The following is a 24,210-nucleotide window of genomic DNA, read 5'->3' as shown; positions in this document are numbered from 1 at the left end:
TATGACATAGAATATAGGAAAAATAGTTTATGTAACTGATTTCTCCTACGTAATCCCTGTAAAAACAAACGCTTTGCTTCTTCTGAATAGCAGAGTCAACTCCAGTAAACAGCATTATCTCTATTATCACTAAGGTTTTACATAAGAAAAGAGGAGTCTGGTGCATACTTTCCACTATACACAAAGACAAAGAATAATTGTTTCCTTTTTTCAAACAGTAATCTATAATCTGTCATTTTATTCTCAGAACCTAAATATGCCAAGAAAGCATCTTCCATAACATTTTCATAACCCGCTAACAACCTTAACTGCAACAAGCTTTATTTATCAAAATATGGAAGCAATCATTTAAAATATGGATTGTCAATTCTCCTGATCTTCATAGAAACGGATTTAATTTGAACAATTCTATCATTTTCTTTCCATGTATTCCAGTGAATTCCTGATACATCCACACTTCTTGTAACTTTGTGAACACCATTCAGGTTGGCTACGCCACACTGCTTGAACCACCAGCCACTTCTGTTGTTGAGCAGACTGCAACTGTTCACAGAATTGCCACTGATCGAGCATGAAGGATGGCATCCATCATTATCAACATCGAAAGTGCTGAAAGGCATTGCATTTTGGTTGTCTTCTTTTTTGTAGCCTCGTATAGCATCTCCTATGTTAAAAAAAAAGAGCAATTATAGTTACTGCTTTTTGTTATAATCTATGAAGGAGTTCATTAACTTGTAAAAGCTACTGGACTTGTCGTGATAAGTAATGTGCTCTAAAAGTGATAGAGTGATGCGAATTATCTGACTAGATCGAACTGAGAAGAAAGTAAAAGGCTTTTCTAACTCTCGGCACTCTGCAGGGAACGGACCACGAGAAGTGCAGCGACCAGACCCCGGATAGGGGTAGGGTGAAGCTTTCCAGGACCTTCAGTATCCTGAAGGCAGAGGATGGTATTTTGGGGAAAGTAAGGTTTGCGTACCTCTCTGACACACTCCTTGGGAACGTGTTTATAACAGCCAGCTTGCCATGGTGGACAGAGGCTTTCAGTGCTCTATCCCTTTTAGAGGCCAAACTCTTATTACACTTGAAAAAGTGGGACAGTAGCTTTAGACTCTCCTTCACAAATACAGATGCAGCCACCAACACTTGCCTGGGAAATTTTGGAGCAGTCTCACAGTAAATGCCTCAACATTGCCTCAACATTTCTGTGAGATTCTTAATGGCCCATCAGATTAACACAGCGGGGGGTCCCTGCAGTCCCATTCCATTTGAAATGTTGAGGCAATGTTGAGGCATTTACTGTGAGACTGCCCCAGAATCTCCCAGAATTTCCCAGGTAAGTGTTCTAATACTGGTGGCTGCATCTGTACATTAGAATGTAGGAGTACTAGTGCAATCCATTTTGCCAATATACATTGGTTTTATTTATTGTTCTAATTGTTTAATTAAACTAGCATTTTATGCATTACCACGTATATGGAATATCAACTCTCTTAAAAGCCTCATTTGAGGTGAACAAGACACGTGGGGGAAGTTGAAGACAAAGTCACTAAATCATATAGAAGATGGTGTATTAAGTCTGAGTATAATTCTCACCTCTGTCTGTTACAGATACAATTGTTATATAGGATTATACAATGTTTCTCTCTTTTTCTTCCCTTATACATATCCATGGATCCATGCACCTAGAGACTCTTCTTTACATCAATTCCATTTAAAGGGGGTGGAATCCCTTTGGATTCTGGTTGCAAGATCTGGTGACAATTAGATTGTAATCTCTTTGGAGCAGGACTCCTTTTTCTAAATGTCACTTTTATGTCTGAAGCACGTCTTACCATTATGTGTATTTTTTGTATTAGTTGTTATTTATATGATTGTCACATGTATTACTGCTGTGAAGCACTTTGTACATTAATGGCGCTATAGAAATAAAGACATATATACATATCCCATTCTAATCCCCAGTATATTTGGACTTCAAGACTTTTTCTTCTATGAACTGTATGTATTATGATACCATCACTGTCCTCTAGGTGCTGGAACAGTGCAGTAAATGTGCTTTCCAGTCTCAGAGAGTTAATCCCCTAGAGTAGCCAGCAGCAGCTGCTGTATAATTAGTGGAGAGATTCTCTGAGCTCACGTGGGGCTGAGTTCCCCTAGGTAAGGAAGGACGCGAGGCCATGCTGAAGCGGGGATGCCTGCTCCAAACACTGGACTATCAGATAAGAAAAACCCTTTATTGCCGTGTGCAGAGACTGTGTAGATTGTTGCATATGCCAGGGCATGTTTTTGGGGTGGGAACCAGCTTAGATGGCCATCCAGTAAGTAAGGGTTAAAGCTACTTAGGAGTTAGTTTTCCCTAAAGGGAATAAGTGTTCTTTTTATGTTTTGTTTTGACTTAAAGGGACGGTGAGCCTGTTGATGTATGATTTAATGCCTGTAAATAATCCCATATAGAGAAATACAGTCTTTCCTGCCTTAAATTGGGAATAAAAGAGACTGCAACGTGGTGTGAGCATCACAGTATATTTAAATGGACACTTTGTTTTGGAATATTTAAGTGTGATTTCATGAAAACTTTTGCCTAATGCCAACCTGTGGTAGGCAGTAAAAATTGATGATACTTTTTAGCCGTAGCCAGATATGGTCAGGTATTGTAGTAAATAGCATGTGAGTTATTACATATAACATGAAGTGTTAAATGCTCATTTGCATACGCCGTGTTAAAAAATGTAGACATACTGTATCGATGAGATAAAAGGCCATTTATTACTGCTTTAGTAAAGCTCGTCCATTTCTAGTGGGTAGGAGCTTCTCCCGCTCCCGTCAGCTGCTTAATGCCGGTGTGTTGGGGAATACTGTTCCAGCCCTCTTCCTACACTGGGAACTAGTGATTACACAGGTAAGGATCAGTCCAGTATTTATCAGTGCACTGTCATTGAGCATTTGAGAGTTGGGGAGAAGCTACGATCCACGTCAGCAACATCTCTGCTCCCTCTGCACTGGGAAGAGAGGGAGAGCCAGCTGCTTGGACAGCCATAGGTGAAGCTCCAGAGGACCACTTGTATTTAATACCCCAGTTATCTTTACCCAATTATCTTTACCTGGTAAATTAAATACAAACACAAATTTGATCTATACAGTATCTCCTTTTATTCTTTTAATAAAATATTGTTACCTGCAGTTCCAGAATAGCGCCCAATATGCATTATAAAAGAAGTGGCTTCACCTTCAAGCCAGAAGTTATCATATGATGCATAAGCCATGGTGCCATCTTCAGCTTCTAGGGCAATAATTAGCATAAAGCTAGTGTTTTTCTGATTCAGGATGCAAAATGTCTTCCTCAGACCCAGCCAAAATTCTCCTAAGGATACAAAATATTTTACATGGAAATGTAAAGAACATTCACTAAATAAAACATCCTTGAGCAAACAATAGTTTGCACTTTTTACTTTGGTTAGGCAAAACCTACTGCTTTAAACACATTAAATGCTTGAAATCTAAGGAGTCATCTGTAAGGTACAAACTAATGAGTAAATTACTTGTCTGCCAATATACAATTAGCTGTGGTAAATTTACAAAAAATCTGAAAGTAAAAGCTATGAGTGAATCCCAAATGGGTTACAGTACTTGTCCAGCTTGAAGAAGAGAGAACCCCCAAAAGCTTGTCTTATAATATCAATATATCAATTGTTGGTCCAAATAAAAAAAGGTATCCCCTAATACTGACGTACTCACTTCCTCTGCACTGGAGTAACACCCACTGTAACTACTTGATTCAGTTTTTGTTATCAAATTAAAATAGTGAAAACTATGCAAACATTATTTTATGTAAACAAATCCTGAAGTGAAATATTTCCATCCCAGTGGGAGCCCAGACACCGTCCTTATTCTGAGACAAATATATTTTCCATGGGGCTATTGCCCACTGTATCCTCTCTATGGAACAACTGTGACTCATTGCTGCTGAATATACAGAAGTCTGGCCAGAAGACTGTACTAGAAGAACTGTCTTGTGTTTGGGAGGGAAAGAAACTACTTCAGTATAGTTTGTTGCCCATTGCTGCATAATTTGAGGAAGTCAGTGAAACTACCAAATGCATCTACATGATTATACATATATTACCTTGGTACACATGAAAGCTGTAATCTACTATTTAAGTGCTTACCTATTATTGAACGGTGCTAAAATATACAGTATATAAGTGTGACAAGTTTCTTTTTCTCAGCTAACATATGATTAGTACTAACAAGACAATTTTTAAGGAGGGGAAATGTTTATTCTTGAGAGTTTCAAAGGCAAACTTGACTTGATCTCAAAAAGTCAGCCAGAGGAGATGGACAAGAAAGAGAATGAGCTTTGTTGTTTGGACAAAATACAGTAGCCAGAGAAATCCTGATCCTGTGATGATGTTAAGATGTTTCTAAAATAGGATGCACTGTCACAAATACTTTGGACCAGATTTACTAAACAGTAATTGAATACAAATTTGTAAAACATGGTTTTTTTTAAAGTTCTCCCAGATTTACTAAGCTTTCAACATGCACAAATCCCTATTTGTATGTTTTTATAATGCACCAATCACATAAATTGCTAGTCTGCATATGTATGTAATTTTTTAAGGGAAGACATTAACGCTGAATAAAATGGTTGCGCACATATGGACATCTTAAACATATCTTTGCTCTGGATTTCTATTAATCCTAATTTTGGTGTTTAGTAAATATTGTATGTACAGTATATGAGTTTTTGTAATCTGTGTTAACATCTTCATTGCTGAACTAAACCATTGTGCTTCTGGTAGAAACTACATCAGTCTTGGTTTTGATTATTTATTTAGCTACAACATGCATTATTTTCAAGATGTCATAAATTTGATTTTACATTGTACACAAGTTCAAGGCCAAAAAGTGTACCCTCATGTGGTTTTCAGATTGTACATCAGTGGTTTATGCCTATTTCAAAGTAGGCAACTGGTTGATCTCATTAATTCTCCTACAGTATATCTGTCTGTTTTTAGTGTTTAATAAGGTGTAACATTTCACTCCCCAGAATTCTCAGAAGATGTTGTGTTCAAGTGCTTATAATGCAACCAATGTGGATTTATCCTGACCAAACGACTGATTTTATTTGTGTGTAATAAATGCCCCTCTATCTGAAAATAATGCGAAATCGTGGGATTTTACTACCTGAAAGGTCCCCAAATCCATTCAAATATTGGAGCCAGGTCCTTTGGAAATCAATTGTCCCATCAATTCTTTTTTGAATGACCGTCCACCCACCTCCTCTGTAATCCATGTCACAAAATGCCTAAAAAATGATAAATTAATTATAAATAAACATCAACATAAGATTCAAGGGGGTCTCCAGAGCTGAACCGTATTAATTTCAGGTCTGGGGACCCCCTGCTTCCTGTGTCACATCCCATGTAACCGGACATTTAAACAATGAAGGGAGATACCAACACCCTATGCCGGGGCATGTAACTCAGGAAGCTGGGGGTTCCTGAGGCTGAAATGAATGCGCTTCAGCTCGGGAGACTCCCTGCTTCAATACTGTGTTATTAAAATAAAATAAAAGCAGGGTTAAATCAGAGTACCTGGTTTATTGGTGGTAGAGAGGGTGGGTGAAGTTGGTAGTTGCCCCAGGGTGGGTGTTTAGACCTATCAGGTGGCTAGCGGGATGGGTTATCCCCTTTATTACCTTAGCAGTATTAATCCCGGTGGGCCATTACCCCAGGCACTGCGCCACGGATAGTCAATGTTTTGCACACTGTGCACCAGCACATGCTCTATGGCAGATGATACTTACTAGATGCTACATATGTATCTGCCAGCATGAAAACTTTCTGACATACCCTAGCCTCAATCTCCTCCCAGATATAAACCGGAATCCCCTGCTTAGGAAGAGTTTATAGTCGACAGCTAGTCCTTCAATTAAAAAAGTATATTATATATCTATATTGTAATATTTTAGAAGCTTGGTTCCTTATGCTACAGAATTTCATCCTGATCGTTAAGAACAACTATTTAGTTACACTGCTTTGAATCTTAAACTGACTAAATGTTCAGCAGTTTTGTTATTGTCATGTTTAAAAGTACAGTATACGATGGTCATTGCAATGTTCCTGATAATGATTTTCAGCGGACATAATATTAAGAGGTAGAAGAAATATCTTCAAACAAATTGCAAAAAAGAGAAAAATCTGAAAACGGTGTTAAATTGGTATTTTTCCATATTTTTAGCAAACATTTTATTGCATATTTCCAGAATAGAATAAAAAAGATTTCTAAAAATCCCTTATAAAAAGTGTTCCTTTCTCTGTTAATTACCTCAAATGGGAAATTAGTTCCTTCTGGCTGAATTATGTAGATTCCACTTGGAGCTTTTGAAACAGTGCCAAAGGTATATTTAATATCAGTGCAATCAAAACCTAAATAAATAATGATTAAGCAATCAGTGCAGTGAAAATGCCACAAATAAATGATGTATAAAACAATTAGAGGAATACAAATGATTAGTAAAGATTATATCGTTGCTCATTGCTACCCACCTTGAGAAATCTGGTATACTTGAAGAATGCGGTTTACTGGAAATTGTCCAGCGTAGGATGCAATCTGCCCAGTGAGAAAACACAGGAGGATATCTCGTCCGTTTCCTGCAACATGGCCCCTGCAGTCACGTGGTCGCTATCGAAAGCAGTCACATGACCACACTGTGTCGAAGGGGTCATGGCACCTAGGTACCAAGACCCTCTCCGGCACTCAAATGGTTAGGTCAATAACAGACCACTGTGTATCTGGGCCATGAAGTTGAGATTGCAATCAGAATGAAGGAAGACGCCTTCTTCAATTCCTGACAGTGGGAGATAGGGGCCACTACATTAGGAATTAAATGACCTAAGGTCTGCAGCACCTTCATGTACACAAAGGGTTAACACAATTCACAAATCTAAGCCTTATTTAGCTAACATACCTGCTTCTTTCCTGCCATAGCTACAAATATATCTATGAATACTGACATGTTTAACATCTGGATGATGCAGGACATTGGATGAGAAAATGTTTTCTTTGGAGAAAGAGCTGAACAAATGATCTTTACACTGGCTTTGAAATATTCCATGATTTATCCTGTGTACCTGGTACATTATGTGATCTCACCATAGCCAGAGAACTATTTTCAAACCTAAAAAATGTCTGTTTGCCACCGTTAGTAATGTAAAGATTGTTTTCCTGAAACAATTCAGATCACTGAATACACACATCCCACCACATAGCAATGGTTTAAATTCAATCACATATAGCAGCAATTAAAGGTGCTATGCTGAAGCCTGAAGCTATAATAATTGAATTGGAAACCCTTTTCACTAATGGCAAATCATTTTTCTACAGGGCTTTTTCAACAACAAGTGAGTAATATTTGGGGCAAAAGTGAAGTGCTAGCATTGCTAATGAACAGTAATAACATACCATTATGACTTAGGCTGAGTCTCCAGTCTTCACTGTGGCACGCACACCCGGCGGGGGGGGCGGCGCGTGAACAGCGCTGCACCGCGATAGGCGGTCTGAGGGGAGAGGGAAGGTTTAAGACGGGAGGGGGCGTGGCTGTGGGTTTGCAGGGGCGTGGCCATGACGTCCCGCGGCTGGTTCGCCCTTATTGGCTGAACCGCCGGCGGGGGCGTGGCCATGCCTCTGTCGCGGATGCTAATTTAAAATTCCCCTGCCTCCCTGAAAACCTGTCGTGCACCGCTGGGGAAAGGTGCGCGACAAGGTAGGGACTGGGACCGGCCGGACTGGGGAGGCGGGGCTTGATAGCACAGCGCACGCCGAGCCGTGCGCTGTAGAAGTGACTGGGGCCGCCTCCTTAGGCCTCGGCCAGGTAGGGAACGGGCGCGCTGGTGCTCATGTGCTGAGCCCTGCTCGGCCAGGCGATTTGTGGCCGGCTAGGTGCGCGCGCGTCTGGGGGCGCGGCCATGACGTCACGGAGCTGGATGTCCTCATTGGGCGAACCGCTCACGTGACGTGCTTACGAGAAGCAAATTCAAATTTGCCTGCTCGGCATGCAGCTAAGCGCCAATCAGTCACTCCCGCCCGCTCACGCTGGCCACACACATTGTAGCAATGTGTCTCATCATGGCGAGCGTGCCCACCCAGCTCCACCCTGGACGAGGCCTTACAGTGTGAACTGTGCCATCTTATGTTTTTTCCTGCAGTAGCTTTTGGCTGTATGATCTTTTCAGCAGGTAGGGTGGTTCTCAGATAAAAGTGGAAGTAACAGTGAGGAGCCAGAGACTTTAGCCTACTATAGAGAAGGGTAGGCTTCTAGACTTGACACCCTTGAGTCATAAATACAGTACAGTCAAAACAAAAGCTATATAGTGTATACTTATTGGCCGCGCATATTTTTTCATCAATACTTGAAGAGTAGTGTTATTAAAATTATTTTGCTAGTGAGTGAACAAGAAGCAAGCAAAATCAGCAATATTTTATGGGTATCAATTGTGAATTTGTTCATTTAATAGACCCGTTATTGGACCGTGTTTAAATGTTACCAGGACAAAAGTCAATAAATAATGTAATCCCATCTCTAACACTAACTACCATTCTTATAAACAATTATTCCATGATCACCTAACTGCTAAAAGAAAGTGTCACAAGTAAGATGATTTTATCATTGGATTTCTTTGTAATAAGCTATTAAAAGCCTTAGTTTACCATGTCTAGAAGTTAACTTTAAAATGTATTTTTAAAATACTTATAGTCTCGACCAGGGGTGCGAAAAAATTTTTTGCCTGCGCCCCCCTGCCTGTTCTCCCCCTCCCCTTTTCTCCAGCTGTTTCTGACATCATAATGTCCTTTGATGCCGCGTTTCCATGGCGCACGCGCTCCCCCGGCATTTAATTTAATTGTTGTGGGGAAGAGTGCGGGGCCTCTGTAAGCACCGCGTCCCCCTTCCCCAGAAAATGTTGCGCCCCCCAGTTTGCGCACACCTGGTCTAGGTGTCAGATTTAGTTACTTGCTGAGAAATAGCAGATTCAGCCATGAACTGAATTGGAGCAAGTTTAAAAGTCTTTATGGCATGGACTGTTAATCCCCCCAAAATCTCAGAAGGATTTAATTGAGCATGATGAATATAATCATTGAGAATTACAAATAATTGTGTTATTGCTTTTAAAAAAAAACAAAGCACAGACTTGTTACCTGCTCGTCTCTGATGGTTTAATGATAAACAGGATGTGAATCAATCTGTGATTTGTATCTAATCTTAGTATCAAATAATATATCAATTTAAAACAGGTCATCAGTGACTAAAGCCCTGAAATATTAACTTGTGAAAAAAATAATTTATGTATCAAAACATTAAAAATAAAAAAAAATCTCCAGAAACTGGAGGAAAATTGAAAAATCAACAACTTGCTATGTACATAATATATATACATGGTATATAATATCTATGTACATTTAGAGCAATCCATAGGGATCTTTATGTGAGAGCTTTACCTTGCATACCAAGTTGTTGACTAATTAACCGCTATCCCTTTGTCCTCGTAATTTATCTACATACTAAAAAATTCAAAGCGGCTTTGGGATTGAGCGGACGGTTTCTATTAGTGGAAAATTGAAAAGCAATATTCTCACCGTGAGTTTGAAGTGGTCTATGAGGAAAAGGATCCGTGTGTTTTTTCAAGACTTCTGCTTTCAAAAGAAGAACCTTATTGGTTAGTTCACTCACCTACAGATTAAATAATAAATTGATTAATCACATCCTTATTATGTATGCATACAAGCAAGTTACAATAACATAACAAATACGTTGACAAATACTGTTGATGTCAAACACATACTGTATGCTCTTCCTTAAAGTTGTTGAAAACTGGATAATATGTTACACATTTTACACAGCATGACACACCTGCTAAAATGAATGTAACTTTAGTTATGGAAAACAGTAGGCACAGAGATTATATGTTGATTTTTGAGAAAGAAAGAAAGCATCCATCATACGCTCTGCACTCACAATTCTTATAGCAGTTTTAATACATAACATTTAATAATACTGTAAATAAAACACTTCATTTTTAGAATGGCGAACAAACTAAAATAAAACACATTACTGACTCAATTCATGTCAGTTACTTAATTAAAGTAATAATAAAAGAGCCCCATTGGCAACAGGGATGTCTATATTAGATTGTCTCTATTGTGATCCAGTTTCACTTGACAAAGAGAGCCTCGTAGGCAACCTGCTTACTGTACATAACAAAACCTGCTTACATAACAACATGTTGGGTTTATATTAGTATCTCCAGTCTTAAAGCAGCAATACAGGCTGGACTGTTTTTTGCAAATTTTTATTTATTTTTGATTACAGGATTGAAGCAGGGGGTCTACGGAGCTGAACTGTGTTAATTCCAGGTGCAGAACCTCTGCTTCCAGAGTTACCTCAGTAGAGGGTCCCGGTATCCTTGCAGTCAGAGAAACTGTGTGTCTAACATAATGGCAGCATTTAAATGTCCCACGTCAGGCGGGTCAATAGAAAGCTGTGATGTCATCTAGTACGGCTTCCTACTGGACTGGGTGACTGGGACATTTAAACTGAAAAGAGATACCGGCACCCCCTACAGAGGTAAGTATCTCTGGAAGCAGGGGGTCCCCAGAGCTGAAATAAAAATAGTTCAACTCCAGAGACATCCTCTTTCAATCCTGTATTAACATTTAAAAAAAATTAAACCTCTATTGCTGGACTATTGCTTTAACATGTTAAAGGTAAATAGAAAGTTGTTAATTGACTGAAAACGTATCTAGAGGCACTGTAGTCTGAACATGTACTTATATTGTATCATAGTTAGAAACTATCAGGTGAATAACTGGTTGACATAGTTATACTGTGTCTAATTTAGGTTGATTATGTGAATTGTTGCTTGGTTTGCTATCAAGATATAAAAGTCAAACAAAGTAGTTAAATTGAGTAATAGAAAGGAGTTTACTGTGATTTGTGTGAAATAAAGTATCCTAAATGCAGTGAAACATTTGAATAGTGCTCCTCTAAATAACCCCATTGTAGATACAATTGTTTTTATTTCATTGTGCCTTAATAAAATAAAATTAATGTTGTGTTGATTCTGTTTTTTGTTTTAATCTATTGAATATTTTACGAGTAACTTCCTTTATGTAACTGCTATCCTGGCTCCCGTTTAGTTACTCTCCATTTTTCTCTATTTGTTATTTAAGGTCAGTAGGCGCTCATATAACTCTAAAGCTCAGTTAGTGTTCTATTAGAACCATGTGTGCGCTCGTCTGCTTAGCTATCTACATTCACTGTGGTCACTAAATGATGATGTCATAGAGGTTGATATAATTTAACTTGCCGCACTTTTCACACCTATGTTGCTTTAGAAGTTTAGTTGCTGAGTTCCTTTTGTAGAGTTTGGTTGTCATAGGAACCATAGTACCAGTATTGATCAAAAGATTGATCAAAAAGAATCCCCTTATATATAGCACTCAGATGTCATACATATTATATTAATGGACACAAATGGTCCTGCAGTGATATACTGCAAGTCTGACAAGTTCCCAGAATCACAGAGGATATCAAAAATAATAACATTTTATTAATTCTACATCGATAATTAAAAACACAGATATATTGTTAAAAATCCCCATACTATTGTGGCTGATATGTGTAAGTCAAATTGGGTAAGTATAATTGACAATTGAGTATATTAACATATCATGACTTCCAAAATGTTCACAACTGGTAATGATGTCTCTAACCGTCAGGTTACATACATATATTGTATAATTCAATCAAAGAGCAGACCTGATATGGTAATGGTATATCTAGGTATAATCATGGTCTCTGTAGTCATACTGCAATTACGTTTCTAGTAGCATAGTAGCGATGAGTATGGTATAAATCACTCTTATGTGTAACGGTAGTTGATAGTTAAAAAGTTTTTATGTCTCTCTGTATGTCATATGAAACACAACAGTAGAATATCCTTGTTCCTATATCCGCTGTTTGTGCCAAGTTAGCCTTCACAGCGGTTGATAGTGCAGTGTGTTGCAGTTTATCACATCTACCACATATAGTAATTAAATGCACTATATTGTATCCTGAGTTATTACCAACAGCCCTGCAGTATAACACTATGTATCGCAGTTGTAACAATATAGTACATACTACCTCTATTGTAGCCAAAACTCCTAGACAGAATATAACAGCCACCGCTTATACCGATTGACTATGGTTAACACTGCAAAGTAACAGAACCTATAACAGTTGTAACAGTTGGTGCACAAATAACCCATGTTATAACCAAGTCTTCTAGGTATAAGAGAGGCATAAAACCGCCATGTATGCTGCTTGATCAATACAAGCCTGCTCGTGATTCCAGTAGTTGGATGTCGCCACTCGAGTGACGTCGCTGCTGTGACGCCCTACGTCCCGACAGCAGTGACGTCACTCGAGTGAAGGCTAACTTGGCACAAACAGCGGATATAGGAACAAGGATATTCTACTGTTGTGTTTCATATGACATACAGAGAGAGACATAAAAAACTTTTTAACCTATCAACTACCGATTCCAAATAAGATTGATTTATACCATACTCATCGCTACTATGCTCCTAGAAACGTAATTGCAGTATGACTACAGAGACCATGATTATACCTAGATATACCATTACCATATCAGGTCTGTTCTTTGATTGAATTATACAATATATGTATGTAACCTGACTGTTAGAGATATCATTACCAGTTGTGAACATTTTGGAAGTCATGATATGTTAATATACTCAATTGTCAATTATACTTACCCAATTTGATTTACACATATCAGCCACAATAGTATGGGGATTTTTAACAATGTATCTGTGTTTTTAATTATCGATGTAGAATTAATAAAATGTTATTATTTTTGATATCCTCGGTGATTCTGGGAACTTGTCAGACTTGCAGTATATCACTGCACGACCATTTGTGTCCATTAATATAATATGTATGACATCTGAGTGCTATATATAAGGGGATTCTTTTTGATCAATCTTTTGATCAATACTGGTACTACTGTATTAAATACCCTTTCTAGCACCTGTCATTCATCTTGTGCATATAATAATATATGGTGATTGCGGTCTCATTCACGTATCTAATTGTCATAGGAACCATTAAGTAATTGAACTCCTTGATTCCATACTATCGCTACAGAAGATATCCGTTATTAAAACCTATTACAATTAATATAATGCTGTTCTTAGCCATCTTTAATTACATTATTGTATATCTGATATTGTTTGACATGGTTGAATTTTTATATATACTGTTTGTGATGATCAATACTTTGAATATTATGGTAAATCAATAAATGTCTATTCCTATCTTTTATTTATCTGGCTACTATTTTAAAAGAAAAACACTGAAATTCATATTTTTGACGTGAAAAGTAAGAAAAACATTGATGTATTTTTATAAACTGCGTTTTTTGGATTTTTTTTAATTTATTCTATTTTTTGGATTCTTGTTTTTACCAATTGTGTTTTTATGCTGATTTTTTTAAATTGTGTTTTTTTATGCTGGTTTTTTTTTATGTTGCCCATTGACTGTCAATGTGTTTATGTATGCCCTATAGATAAATACAGTGACAGGCAATGCATTTTTAGGCAAATGCTTGTTTTTACTTGTTATGTTTTGTATTTTTGTTTCTTGCTTTTAGTTGTTATGTATTTGTAGGGCTTGTTTAGGTGGTGTTTTTGTTTAATTGTTGTGTCTTGTTGGTGCTGTATACTTTTTTTTTTTTAGGTTGCCCATTGACTGCAATATGGTCTAATCATGCCCAAATGGGCATGATGAACCACTTTGACAATCAATGAGTAGAGGGTGAGGGTAGTTGCCCTGGGGAGGGTTGTTATGCTGCCTGGGTAGGTAGCGGGAGAGGGGGAGTTAACCGCTTAAATACTATAGCGGTTGCTAACTGCTAAAGTGATTAAGGGGTTAGGGGCCATTAGTTTGTATTTTTTTTTTACTGTTGCTGCCCATGGATGACATGGACATGGAGGAAGGTGATGAGTATGGCCTTCATCCTGGCCGGGGTAAGTAGATGTTTAATTTACTATATGCTGGCTGGATAATGTTTTATTTTCAATGGGCAAATGAGTTATTATCCATATCCGGATAATAGTCATTTTTGCCCATTATTGTACTGTATGTGTTTAGGGGGGTTGTTGTGGGTAAAGGAGGTGGGTACTAGGGTTGTAGTGTTTTTTAACATTTATTGAGGGTAGTGGGACTGGGTGAAGGGGGTAGTTGCCCCAAGGGTGGGTGGTTAGGCCTCTTGGGTGGGTACCGTGAGTGGTTATCACTGCTATGGTAGTAAAGGGGTTAACTCCCCCCGCAACCTTCCCACCAGGCCTAACCACCCACCCAGGTGCAACTACACCCTTCATCCACCCCTCTGCCCCCAATAAACCAGGTACTCTGGTTTAACCCCTTCATTGTCTTAGTGGCTTGCCGCTAAGGTAATGAAGCTGTTTTTATTTCAATTTAAACTAGTGTACAGGAGCAGGGGGTCTCCTGAGCTGAACCACATTGATTTCAAGTCAAGGTACCCCCTGCTTCCCGAGTTACAGGTATGGGGTGCCAGTATCCCCATGCAATGTTAAATCTCCCGCATCACATGACAAGGACATTTAAACACATAGGAGATAATGGCACCCCATACAGGGGGTCCCTGGACCTGAAATTAATGCGGTTCAGCTCCAGAGACCCCCTGCTCCCGCACACTAGTATTCAAATTTAAATAAAAAGTGTGTGATCACCTGTGAGAGCTGTGAGGGGAGAGGCGGCGCTCTCTGTGCAGCTCCGAATGCGAGAAGATCGCACGGGGGAGAACTTAGAAAAAAAGCTGACATCACATTGCTGCCATGTCAAGTGTTATTGGCTTTTTCCTATCTCACGGTTTGACATGGTTTCAGATTCTTTCTGAATACCGTGATAACACAAATGACAAACCGTTCGATGGGAACATGTGACACCGTTCACGATGGTAGCAGAGTCACCGAAGCTACTAGAATAGGCCCTGAGTCTGACACAGTACGTAAGTTTCTTCTGTTCCATCACTAGATTTCTAATGTTCATGATTTTTTATTTTCCTATATTTTTACAGCTGTTTAAATTTTAATGGTTGGAAAACAGTGCTCCAAACTACAGAAAAACCCCACTGAGAGATGTCCTCCTGCTGCAGTTTTCATTAAAGACGGTTTTTGTAAGAAATGCTGTTGTTGAAAAATATATACCTGATTGGAGAGAAAATCCAGGGATTTCTGTTGCTCTTCTAACATATTCTTCAGCATTTTCTTGGAACTTCGAGCATAAGCAATAAGGGAGTTTTGTAAATTTCCTACAAAACAGTATTTAGAAGAGTCGTTTATTGTACTGTATATGGCACAGGTAGGGCATGGAGAGTTCCATATAACAACACATATGTTCCCCTTTCCATGTTTAGATTATTGTCAAATTACTGTCGAATTTACTCAATTCTCCAGTACATAAACGGTCTTCAAATAATTACTCAGAGGTGATTTTAAAAAAAGAGAAATAAGAAGAAAATAGAGCTGTTTTTTTTTTCCAACCCTCAAATTTCTCCTTTTACTGATAAACACGTCATTTTTTTAACCCTTGCAGGGCATTTAATTGAAGATCTCCTTTATCAGCAGATTCTTGAGACTTCACAATTCAAAATTGTAGCAGTGTTAAAAAAATAAAACAGTCCTATTCTTAGATTTTGCACTCTTTTAGAATACGAAAGTAATGTTTTTTAAAAAATGAGATATTTCTTTTTCTACACTTTTTTGGTAAGGCTCGCCAAGTTTGTGTCGGTGAGCCTAACAAATCAGCTGTTAAAGGAAGTCTTTGATTGAGTGCCCTGCAAGGTTTTATCCTTCAAAATACTACAGCTACCATCACTAGCAAAGAGCACCGGGAATTATTAACAACATGATATATTTCCTTTCTGCTACTTTGTTCTTTAAAATGCATTATTAATAGAGAGAAAAAAATACAGCTCTAAACTAATTGTCTACCTGCCATGGGAAAGGGAACAATGTTTATTGAGAATATATTACCTCACTGATATATTGAGTACTTTGCTATTTATAAGGATGCTCTTTGACAGGTTATAATCATATTTTTACGGAATACCTTTTTTCGGCGCGTGGTTCTCAGCTCTGGGTAATTACTGAGCACAGACTAAAATATAAAGTATATTTATATACTTCAGATAGCTGCCCTGATCATATTGTTCACTGTCGTTTGTGTTTCTAACTGAACTTCAACTGGGAATCGTTATGATGAAAACACTTTATCTTTGATAAAATTTAACCACTCTTAAACAGTGTAACATTGCCACAATGTATAAGGAGCCCAAGCAATAGGAATATCAAAGCAATCAATATATTGCTGAGATTAATAATAGTGAAAATAGAACCACGGCAGTACACTACTTGAAAAAGGGCTAGACTGAAGATAAAAACAATTTTATTGGCACATAATGAACCTTAAATAGGGAAAAATTAGTACTCTTAACATGTTCCACGCCTCTCTTGGCGCTTTATCAAAGAATGAATAATCTGAAGCTCAGCTGTCTGCTAAGTAGCCACCCAAGAGGTGGAGCCCCGCTCCGGTCCCACCGGAATGGCCACTGCACAGCACTCAGGTGAGGAAAAATCTCTCATAATGACTCAATAAATTAAAAGACTCAGGTATTGAATTTGTCCCCCGAGTTCATTCGTGGAGGCGACCGGCAATTAATTTAACAGACTCAAGATGTTTGGAATCTTTACCCTGGGAAGGTTAACCCCATTGGATACAAATATGGACTGGGAATTGCAACATGTTTTGTAAGACAGGTTGGTAAAAATGGGCGAGCGTGTTCGCCTTTGTCCTATGTGGTGACACATTGTTTTTAGTCTTCATCACTTAATGCAGGGGTATGCAAAGTTTTCCCTCTGCGGCCCCTGTCGGCTCTTCCCCCCCCCCCCCCCTGCTATCGCTCCCTTCTTACCTTGTCTCCGTGCTTCTGACATCATGACGCCGCATTGCCATGTCAGTGCAACGTCATGTGACCCCGCTGTGTCATTTGACGCTGTGTTGCAATGGTGACGTGTCACCCAAAGCCGCCATTGATAAGGTAAGAGAACTTACAGAGGCATCACGTGCTCCCCCGGCATTTGATTTAAATGCTTTGGGGAAGAGCGTGGGGCCTCTGTAACCACCACGCCCCCCCCCCAAGAAAATCTTGCACCCCTGGGGGACGTGCCCCCTAGTTTGCGCACCCCTGACTTAATGGACTCTTATTTTCAAGGATTTCGTGAGTACTTGAATATTGGGGGCTGGCTGCCACAGTACAACTGATTTTCATTTTCATACTTACTCACTAACTCCCCTAATTAGTGTGCAGTCATTTAACCCTTTCAGTCACCGTGTATATCAGAGTGATGCTGTATTGACTGATTTCATCAATCTAAATCGTTGATTTCTAACTAGAGGAGAACCCTTGGAAACAATACAAGAACATTTATACTATTTGTGGTATTTATAAAATATAAAGGTTTTTTCAATGCACAGACATGGGATCTGTTCCTTATTATTGAGTTTAATATTAATAACAACCTTATTTACCAGGATAAAATACATTGAGAATCACTTCTCGTATTTAAAGTACAGTATGTCCTGGACACAGAGTAAATTGACAAAATTATAAGTTACAATATTTTAAAATTAAACAACTGAAGAAATTGAAGGAATTTTGACAGGAAGCAGATTTGAGGAACTCAGGTAAATTATTCCAGTAATGGGAGGGGGGGGGGTTCGGTACGAGAAGGAAGAGCGATCAGATTCTTTATTGAACCGTGGGACTATAAGCGGGTTTATGGAGACGGATCTAAGGAAACAAGTGCTATATACAGTGGTGACCAACTTTATTCTAACTTGGCTAGCTCCGCGAATTTCAGAATATCCCGGTGATGTGCGGTTTTGTATCGTTTTCGCCCGGAGTGTATTGCGTAATTTTCGCGCCCGTGATTTAAGCATTTTATTCCCGCTGTCTGCAATACTGCAATGCCGTGTAAAAACTCATGGGGGCGTTTTCAAGCTGTTGTCTTTGAAGTCTAATACCTTCGCGGTTCAACACAGTCTGTGCGTGCGCGCGCAGTAATAGTAAAATTGCATATTTAATTTATTTTAAAGTACAGTACTGTACATGCTTGGACCCTGTTGGGGTGAAGTGAGGGGGTTCCTAACATCTGGGGGCACAATAAATTTTATTTCTAGGTGCCCTAGAACAGAAGTTCCCACGCCAATTGGCCGTGAACTTGACTGAGGCCCTAAGTAGTTCCCACGCCAATTGCGCGAATATAATTTAAAATCATCCGTTCTGTGGGTCTGAGCAGGTTGAAATTTGCCTGGTCCTCATGCGGAAGGACCCTTGCCATAGTTGCAAAATATCAGCCTTGCACGACCCCCGGAACCGGAGATACCAAAACACAGTTTAAAAGCACATTACCAAAGTGGCTTTTTTTCTGCCATGCAAGTCAATGGCAGAGGATCGCAATTTGCCATGCAATCTTGCCGCAACTAGGACTACATGGTGACCGAATCTGAGCCCTCTAGGTTGAACAGAACCGGAGTTATGGGTCCCAGGTTTCTGCTCATTCTGACTTAGCCGGTTCAAAGCTTTCTCCGCCGTTACGCTCAATGGTAGGACCCTCCTTACCGGCGTGACCCTTTCTCGTCGCCATTACAGCTCGGACCCTGTTGGGGTCAAATGAGAGGGTTCCTAACATCTAGGGGCAAAATGAATTTTATCTCTAGGTGCTCTAGAACAGAAGTTCCCACGCCAATTGTCCTAGTGCCCACGCCAATTGCGCGCTCATTGCTCTTTTTTTACAATGTTGCCGAGCTTGCGGCTTTGCGGTCAATCAGTAAACAAATACTGTACAATGTTGAAACATTTAAAGTGCACATCAATTCTAACCATCAACACACAATAATACATACTGCAGCCTTTATTAAATTCTTCTGGCAGATTGAAATCAGAGAAACATGTACAAAACATTTGTAAAACATGGAGATACATGAAAAATGGACGTTTATACTGTATGAATATTAATTTGTCTATAGAAAATCTACTGTTTGTTTATGGTGCATGGGGCACAGGGAGTTAAAGTGACTTGCTTTTTATGTACTGTATTTGGGGGTTGTATTTGGGGGTTTATTCATCAAATTATTATGATGAACTGCCTTTTGAAATTACAGTGCTGTTAACTATTTCAGCCGCACACCTCCAGAGTTTTTAATCCCTCCCTAGCCAAGCGTCAATCGGCTGAGTCACCCTAGCCTACCAACCCCCTCTCTCCACTGGGTCGTTAATCTTCTGCATATTGCCATTGTGTTCTTAATCCGCCCATAGCCGAGCTACAGTACAAAGACTCAGTAAGCCTGCGTCTAATCACACCACCCCCCTCCCCCAACCCTTAGAGGCCTGTTTTGTTAACGGTAACGCTTTGGAAAATCCCCTCTCGAATTGGAAATGTAAATCTGATGTGCACAGCACAGTGAGAATTGAGAGTACACTGATATTGCATCAGGGTGTGAAAACATTTGTCAGTCAGTATGGTTTACAGTCACATGTTTTAAATACAATACAGTACATTCTTTAAAATAAACATATATAAATATTATTTAAAATAATCCGTTCTGTGGGTCTGAGCGGGATGAAATTTGCCTGGTCCTCATGCGGAAGGACCCTTGCCATAGTGGCAAAATATCAGCCTTGCACGACCCCCGGAACCGGAGGTACCATAAGACAGTTTAAAAGCACATTACCAAAGTGGCATTTTTTCTGCCATGCAAGTCAATGGCAGAAACCTGAACTTTAACATTACCCTGACTCCGTTCTGTTGCCACGAGAGGGTCGCAATTTGTCATGCAATCCTGCCGCAACTAGGTTGAACAGAACCGGAGTTATGGGTTCCAGGTTTCTGCTCATTCTGACTTAGCAGTTCAAAGCTTTCTCCGCCATTACACTCAATGGTAGGACCCTCCTCGCCGGCGTGACCCTTTCTCGCCGCCATTACTCCTCGGACCCTGTTGGGGTGAAGTGAGAGGGTTCCTAACATCTAGGGGCAAAATGAATTTTATCTCTAGGTGCCCTAGAACAGAAGTTTCCACGCCAATTGACCTAGTTCCCACGCCAATTGCGCGCTCATTGCTCTTTTTTTACAATGTTGCCGATCTTGCGGCTTTGCGGTCAACTATTGTGTGTTGATGGTTAGAATTGCTGTGCACTTTAAATGTTTCAACATTGTACAGTATTTGTAAATAAATGTTTTTGTACTGACTCCACCAATAAAAGAACATGTTGAATTGCTGCACTGTTTTTTTTACTGCCTGACCGGCATCATCTGAGACAGTCGCCCATCGCTGACACAGGTAAAAGACCGCACGCCACACGCACTGGCTAAAGGCCTACACACACCTACAGCATGGCAGAACTCAGAGTCTCACCAAACATCACGCAGGAGAGCGATCACTCAGACACAGAGACCGCTGCGCAACTGCAACAGGCGCAGGCAGGTGCAAGGCCCAAACAGACAGTCACACTGACACAAAAGGCCCGTGAAAAAACCGAGACTGACATTGAAGCGCACCGCGCTAAATTAGAGTTGGCCTGGAACACTACCACACTTGGGATACGCAATGTCGCCGGCGCTGGCAATTCTGTACAACAGCTCGAGCAGGCAATAACTCAATTAAAGATAGACCACTCATGCTACCAAGGGCTGTCAGAGGCATACGCCACTTACTTGGCCAGGGCTAACACCGGTGAAAGCCTGCAAGAAAGGGACTTACAACACAATATTGACTTGACATGTGACAGCCGCGTGCGAACCGCCATCACAGACGCCCAAAGCGAGAGAAAAGAGCTCCTCCTGGAGACCGCATCGCAGCGCTGAAACACATCCAGGCACTCATCAAGGTCAGCAAGATCAGCGCAATCTAACGCGTCCAGCGCAAGCACAAACGCTACCAAGGCGCGAGCCACCGCAGAGGCCGCACGTACCAGGGCCGAATATAGTCGCAGAGATGCAGCCATAAGAGCAGGAAGAGTGCGCATAGAAGAGGAGGAACAGACAGCCGCCGCTAATGCCGCCGCCGCTGCCGCCACTGCTGCCGCTAACGCCGCCACTGCTGCCGCTAATGCCGCCAGTGCTACCGCCACCACGGCTGCTACTGCTGCAGCCACTACGTGTAGGAAAGCCGAATTTGATGCGGAATTAGAGGCACTTAATCAAGAGAAGGAAGCCGCCGCCGCCATAGCCCAAGCTGAAGTCCTAGAAGCAGCCGCGAGACAGGACGGCGGGGAGCTACCGTACAGACGGATAGCCTCCAATCCAACGCACTGAAGACTACGTACGGAGCCTCTTCAGTGTAAACACCAGCGTGCCATTTCAACACGGAGGGAGTGACTCCACAGACACCGAAGACTTGCTAGGGCCACGAGGAGAAAACGCTGTTCCTTCAATGGTATATGCTGCCTGGGACAGCCACAGCCGCAACAGTGATCCACATGCCAGCGCGCACACGGATGCACTACATCAGGCTCGCAATCCAGGTACACCCACACGGGAGAACACAGCCCCTCACACCGACCAGCAGCCATCACGCGTCCACGCCAAGGAAGAGGCGACCGCACGGACCCTCCCAGCAACTACCTCAGAACACGACCAACACGCCGATGCCTCAGGCCTGACAGACATAGCCAAGTACATGATCCGGCGTGACCTGGTGCAAACAGGACTCATCAGCTTCGACGACCGCCCTGAGAACTACCGGACGTGGAAGTTCACGTTCAAAGACGCAATCAACAGCTTGGACTTCTCAGCAAGGGAAGAGCTCAACCTGCTATTCAAGTTCCTGGGGAACGAATCCAGGGAGCACGCGAAGAGACTTCGGGCAGCAAACGCGAACCAACCCCAAGTAGGTCTTGACCTAGTGTGGGAAAGGCTAGAAGAGTGCTACGGTAGCCCCGAAGCAGTCGAGGATTCGCTTTTCAAAAGAGTTGACAGCTTTCCCAAGATCACAACTAAAGACTACTCGAAGTTACAAGAGCTCGGGGACCTGCTGCAAGAGCTGGAGTTTGCAAGGAAAGACCATTCCTTAACAGGTCTCAACGTCTTGGACTCAGCTCGTGGAGTGAGACCCATCTTGGAGAAGCTACCCTACAACCTCCAAGAAAAATGGATTTCACAAGGCTCCAAATACAAAAGGGAGAAGCAAGTCGCATTCCCCCCATTCTCATTCTTCTTGAGCTTCATCCGCGAAGCGGCAAGGACAAAGAACGATCCCAGTTTCATCTTAGGTGCGCAAACCACACTCAGTGCAAGCAGCCTGAGGAATGAGAGACCAGTGGCGAGATACGGTAACACTCAAACACCCATCTCGTCCCACAGGACGGACGTGCCTCCCACGACCCAAACTACTCCCGATCAGTCGGTCGCCGGAGACGAGGAACCCAGGGATCCAAACAGGGAATGTCCCATACACAAGAAGCCACACCCACTTAACAAGTGCTTTGGGTTCAGGATGAAGTCCCTAGAGGAACGCAAGAGGTTACTTGGAGAATTCAGAGTTTGCTTCAGGTGCTGCGGTTCCACGACTCACCTAGCCAGAGACTGTAAAGAAGATATCAAATGTACAGTGTGCGAAAGTGACAAGCACGTGACATCGTTACACCCAGAGGCGCTGACACTCCACCAACTCAACAACCCATCCTCCATAGCAGAGCATGGCGGGGAGGAAGAAGAGCCAACATCCTTCACATCTCAGCGCACTGAGGTTTGCGGAAAAGAAAGCGACAAAATGTCCTGCTCCAAATATGCCTTGTCGCAGTGCACCCCCAGGGACAACCTGAGAAGGCTATTCGGATGTATGCAATCCTCGACGACCAAAGCAACAGATCATTGGCGAAGACGGAGTTCTTCAACTTGTTCAACTTACAAGACAATGCCGCACCCTACACCCTCAGAACCTGTGCAGGGTCAACTGAGTCAACAGGGAGAAGAGCAAGCAGTTACGTCATACGTTTGGTGGATAACAGAGTGAAGATAGCTCTCCCCACACTCATCGAGTGCAACCACATGGCCACAAACAGGGACGAGATTCCCACACCAGACGTGGCACGCCATTACCCGCACTTCAGAGGAATAGCCAACTACATCCTGCCGGTAGAACAAGGCGCCGAGATCTTGCTGCTGCTCGGTAGGGACATCATGAGGGTACATAAAGTCCGTAAACAGCATAACGGACCCCACAACGCATCATACGCCCAAAGACTTGACCTAGGATGGGTGATAGTGGGCAGCGTGCACTGACAAAGGGCACGGACAAGACTATGTTGACGCCCGCAGAACTGTGATAACCGTGTGAACCGTGTCTTGGCCATCTCCAGGTGACAGGAGGGCCAAGTGAAGAGAAGAGACAAGGTCATACCCCTGAGATCAACAAAAACATCCTCACATCAGGGGGATGTGACAATGGCCTAGGATGCTTAGTGGTTCAGACAACCAAGGATGATGAGTCGACTCCACTGAAGGAAGAAAGTAACCTCCAAAAGGTGACCGACAAAGGGATCGTCCAAAAGACAATAAACAATCGGACGATCCTCTCGCGATCAATGGCACGACTAAGACGTACAATTGTTCCTCTCCACAGAGTATCAAGTGACAAAGCAACCAGTTGTCACAGCTGGCATACTGTAGCCACAAAAGATTGCGCCCTACAGGTGAAGCCACAGTGTCAAAAAGACTGTTCTTTCACACACGTAAGAGGAGACAGTTGCAGAGACATTTCCCAAAAGGATTTACAAGGACAAAAGAGACTGTTCTTCGTCATGTCCAGGGAGAGAACAACCTCCTGAGGGCATGCAACAAAGAGACACAAAAGCGTTTCACCAAATTACGTGGAGATGTTCTCGTGCAAGAGGAATGCACCGATGACCTACGGTGCACAGCCTTCCAGACAACAAGGGACGACGACAAGCCAACACCATCGAGGGAAGATAGAGGATTCCCGAGGTTAACAGTCAAGGAGCTCGTCAAAGACGGACCGGGCAGTTGAGTGAACCCGCTACCATTCCGTTCACCAAGAAG

General features: G+C 41.4%; 1 protein-coding gene across 1 annotated transcript in view; it reads right to left on the bottom strand.

The window, feature by feature from the left end:
• Positions 1-237: 237 nt before the first annotated feature.
• The window catches only part of ANGPTL5 (angiopoietin like 5), a 62,815-nt gene continuing 38,842 nt past the window's right edge, over positions 238-24,210 (bottom strand). Inside the window, exons 4-9 of the mRNA XM_075593207.1 lie at positions 15,298-15,401; positions 9,640-9,733; positions 6,334-6,434; positions 5,191-5,311; positions 3,179-3,364; positions 238-664 (exon numbers count right to left, since the gene is read on the bottom strand). Of these exons, the coding sequence (XP_075449322.1) occupies positions 345-664; positions 3,179-3,364; positions 5,191-5,311; positions 6,334-6,434; positions 9,640-9,733; positions 15,298-15,401 (926 nt within the window). The 3' untranslated portion in view covers positions 238-344. The remainder of the gene's footprint in view (positions 665-3,178; positions 3,365-5,190; positions 5,312-6,333; positions 6,435-9,639; positions 9,734-15,297; positions 15,402-24,210) is intronic.

Source organism: Ascaphus truei, chromosome 3 (genome assembly GCF_040206685.1).
Source record: "Ascaphus truei isolate aAscTru1 chromosome 3, aAscTru1.hap1, whole genome shotgun sequence".
Classification (NCBI taxonomy): domain Eukaryota; kingdom Metazoa; phylum Chordata; class Amphibia; order Anura; family Ascaphidae; genus Ascaphus; species Ascaphus truei.
This window is presented reverse-complemented; position numbering and strand designations above follow the sequence as displayed.